Source organism: Suillus paluster (assembly GCF_016628075.1).
Source record: "Suillus paluster strain FC165 chromosome Unknown EDB91scaffold_963, whole genome shotgun sequence".
NCBI classification, from domain to species: Eukaryota; Fungi; Basidiomycota; class Agaricomycetes; order Boletales; family Suillaceae; genus Suillus; species Suillus paluster.
This window is the reverse complement of record NW_024538523.1, coordinates 1-2,774: the sequence shown is the minus strand read 5'-3', so window position 1 is coordinate 2,774 and position 2,774 is coordinate 1. Positions and strand designations below refer to the sequence as shown.

The 2,774-nt window shown below is 48.3% G+C and overlaps 1 protein-coding gene across 1 annotated transcript; it reads left to right on the top strand.

Moving 5' to 3' along the window:
* Window positions 1–60: 60 nt before the first annotated feature.
* Window positions 61–2,371, top strand: EDB91DRAFT_1353105 (cytochrome P450; the record flags this gene model as incomplete). Its single annotated transcript, XM_041326175.1, has 10 exons — window positions 61–164; window positions 222–318; window positions 379–641; window positions 695–943; window positions 1,009–1,121; window positions 1,169–1,270; window positions 1,325–1,416; window positions 1,464–1,603; window positions 1,655–1,777; window positions 1,839–2,371. The coding sequence occupies 10 exons, from the start codon at window positions 61–63 to the stop codon at window positions 2,017–2,019; spliced, it is 1,464 nt and encodes a 487-aa protein (XP_041168166.1). The 3' UTR covers window positions 2,020–2,371.
* Window positions 2,372–2,774: the final 403 nt, after the last annotated feature.

Here is a 2,774-nt window from a genome sequence, read left to right as displayed (position 1 = left end):
AACCCTCGCCATGAAAGCCGACTATGTGTCGGTGTTGTCGCAGCCGTAGGGGTACTCACTATGTTGTACAGGAAATTCTCGTTAGCGGGTAGGAGGAACGGCATTCCACTTCCACCTGGACCTCCCCCCTGTTGGTTCTGGAGCAACGCTCTGCCTGCTGTCAAGTGAGTTTTGGAAATGCCATCCCTGATGTTCGAGGCTGATCGGGATCGTCCACCCAGCATCGCTCATGCGCTAACCGACTTGGTTCGAGAGTATGGACCAGTGGTATCGTTCCGACAAGGTAGCCAAGTAATAATTGTTATCGGCAGCGTTGAGGTAGACCGTCCGTACCTCAAGCTTCCTCTGACATTGACCTGACATTGACCCCTTTACCAGGCAGCCATGGATATCATGGAGAAAGAAGGTGGATCACTGGTAGATCGTCCTCGGTCTATCGCCGCGGGCGAGATGCTCTCAAGGGGGATGCGTCTTCTCATGGCTCGTTCGGGAGATCGCTTCCGGCGCCTGCGAAAAGTGATACATACCCATCTCCAACCGAAGGCGGCAGAGACATACCAAGATATGCAGCGCGAGAATGCGAAGAATTTTATATTGGATATCCTGAATGACCCAAATAACCACCGGGAGCACACAGAACGGTACGTCATTACCAAGACCTTTTGTGAATCTTTCAAAGACGTGGCTCCTCAAGGTATGCCATATCAGTCATTCTTCGGGTAACTTATGGGAAGTCTGCGCCGACTGCCAACACCGATCCTGAAGTGATCCATATCCACAAAATCCTCGAACATTTCCAGGTCGCGATGCGCCCAGGAGCTTATCTCGTTGATCGTGTGCCTTTTTGCGCTACTTGCCTGGTTACGGAAAACAACTTACCGAGTGGCATCATGATGAACTACAGCTATACAGACAACAACTGGGGCGCGTCAAGAGTGAAGCGGTGAGGGGCTTTTTGATTCGATGAACGTATGGCACTTATATCTTATACTCAGGACCAAAATAAAGGGGCCCCTCTTTTGCAAAGATGCTCTTGGAACACGTCGAAGACCACCAACTCTCTACAGATGAGATGTCTTATCTTGCCGGATCGCTCTTTGGAGCGGGATCTGATACGGCAAGTCATGCAACCTATTTATCTCTATGAACTTACTCATGCTTAGTTCAGACCGCTGTTGGAATTACCGCTGCTATCATGGCTGCGGCGTGCCACCCCTGGCTCAGGCGAAGGTGCATGAAGAACTCGATATGGTCATCGGGTCAGACAGAGGTAATGCTAAAGGGTATTAAATCTTTGATTTCTCGACTAATTTTTTCGGGATAGCACCGGCATTTAAAGACTCCAAGCTCGCTTCCTCAGTTGCACGCGTTCTTGTTGGAAGCTTTGAGATGGAGACCTGTCGTTCGTATAGGCAAGTCCTGAATTCCGCAAGTTCCCTGGACGACGCTGACATGCGCCTCAGGATTTCCCCCACCGTGCAACTAAGGATATCGTTTGGGTCAGTGCCTTGGATTCATGTGTGACCCGCATTCTCATTCTTTTCGTCTCCAATCAGCAAGGATATTCCATTCCAGAGGGTGCAACAGTCTATGGGTGCCATTGGTAGGGTTATGCTTCACAATGTGCAAACTTCATAACCTGCATCTTTTTCAGGGCTATTTCTCGTGACCCTATTGTCTTCCCGGATCCTGAGACTTTCAATCCCCAGCGCTGGCTTGATTCAGAAGGCCGTCTGAAGGACAATATGAAGTTTATCGTCTATGGCTTTGGTAGACGGTGAGTCGTGCCGACACAGTTTCTTTGACATCGATCAATGAAGTTCACCTGTCATCGAAAGTGTATGTCCCGGCCTGCAACCTCGACAAATCAGTCAATGTGCATCAACCTCGCACTTCTCTTCTGGTCTTTCCGCATTGCTCAACGACCTGACGCTGCTCCGATCAACACGCATGCCTTCAGTGACGATGGTTATTTCTCATGCAAAGCTATTTGAAATCGATGTTAGTCCGAGGATATGAAGTGGCGAATTGAGAGAGATGATGACGGATGGGTGTATGGGTTGAACACGCACAAGTGATTGCCACTAGCGCAGTACTCTTGTCAACAAGGTTCTATTCCATTATTAATAATTCTTTATACACAATGTCCGATGTAGCGAGACCATCATCCTCGTCCTCAGAAAACAGGATTGGCGAGTCATCTCGCTGCTGACAGAGAGAAAGGGCTGTATAGAATTGAACCTGACAGAGGTGGAGAATAGTCAAACCTGACATGTTTCAGTCGCTACTATCGAGACTTGAGAGCTGTTGTATTGTTGAGAGGTGATCCGTCAGAGCACCGAGCCGGTTCCAGATAAATATATCTAACTGTTCCAGTTCTATGTACCTTAGCTGCCAGTGTCACTGGACGTCATCCACCCTAGTTACTGACCATTTTCTCTTTTCTATTTAAGGATGGCTAGACGCTATACTCGCACCTCAGTCTTTCTACCATTGACTGAGGTGCGCATACCATTCATATTATACTATACATGATACTTACTAGCGGTCCTACAGACTCACGCTACCTTAGGTTAGTTTACACGAATAGAGTCTTTCTACCATTGACTGAGACTCACGCTACCTTAGTTCTCGCTCTTTAACAGGTTATGAGCCCTGACTAAAGGGTAGCGACATCTTCTCCTCGAAATCTCTCATTCTCTCGCCGATAACCACTCGGCTCTGACACTACCATGTCGTCTCCTGACTCCCTTCCCAAAACTGAACGATATCCG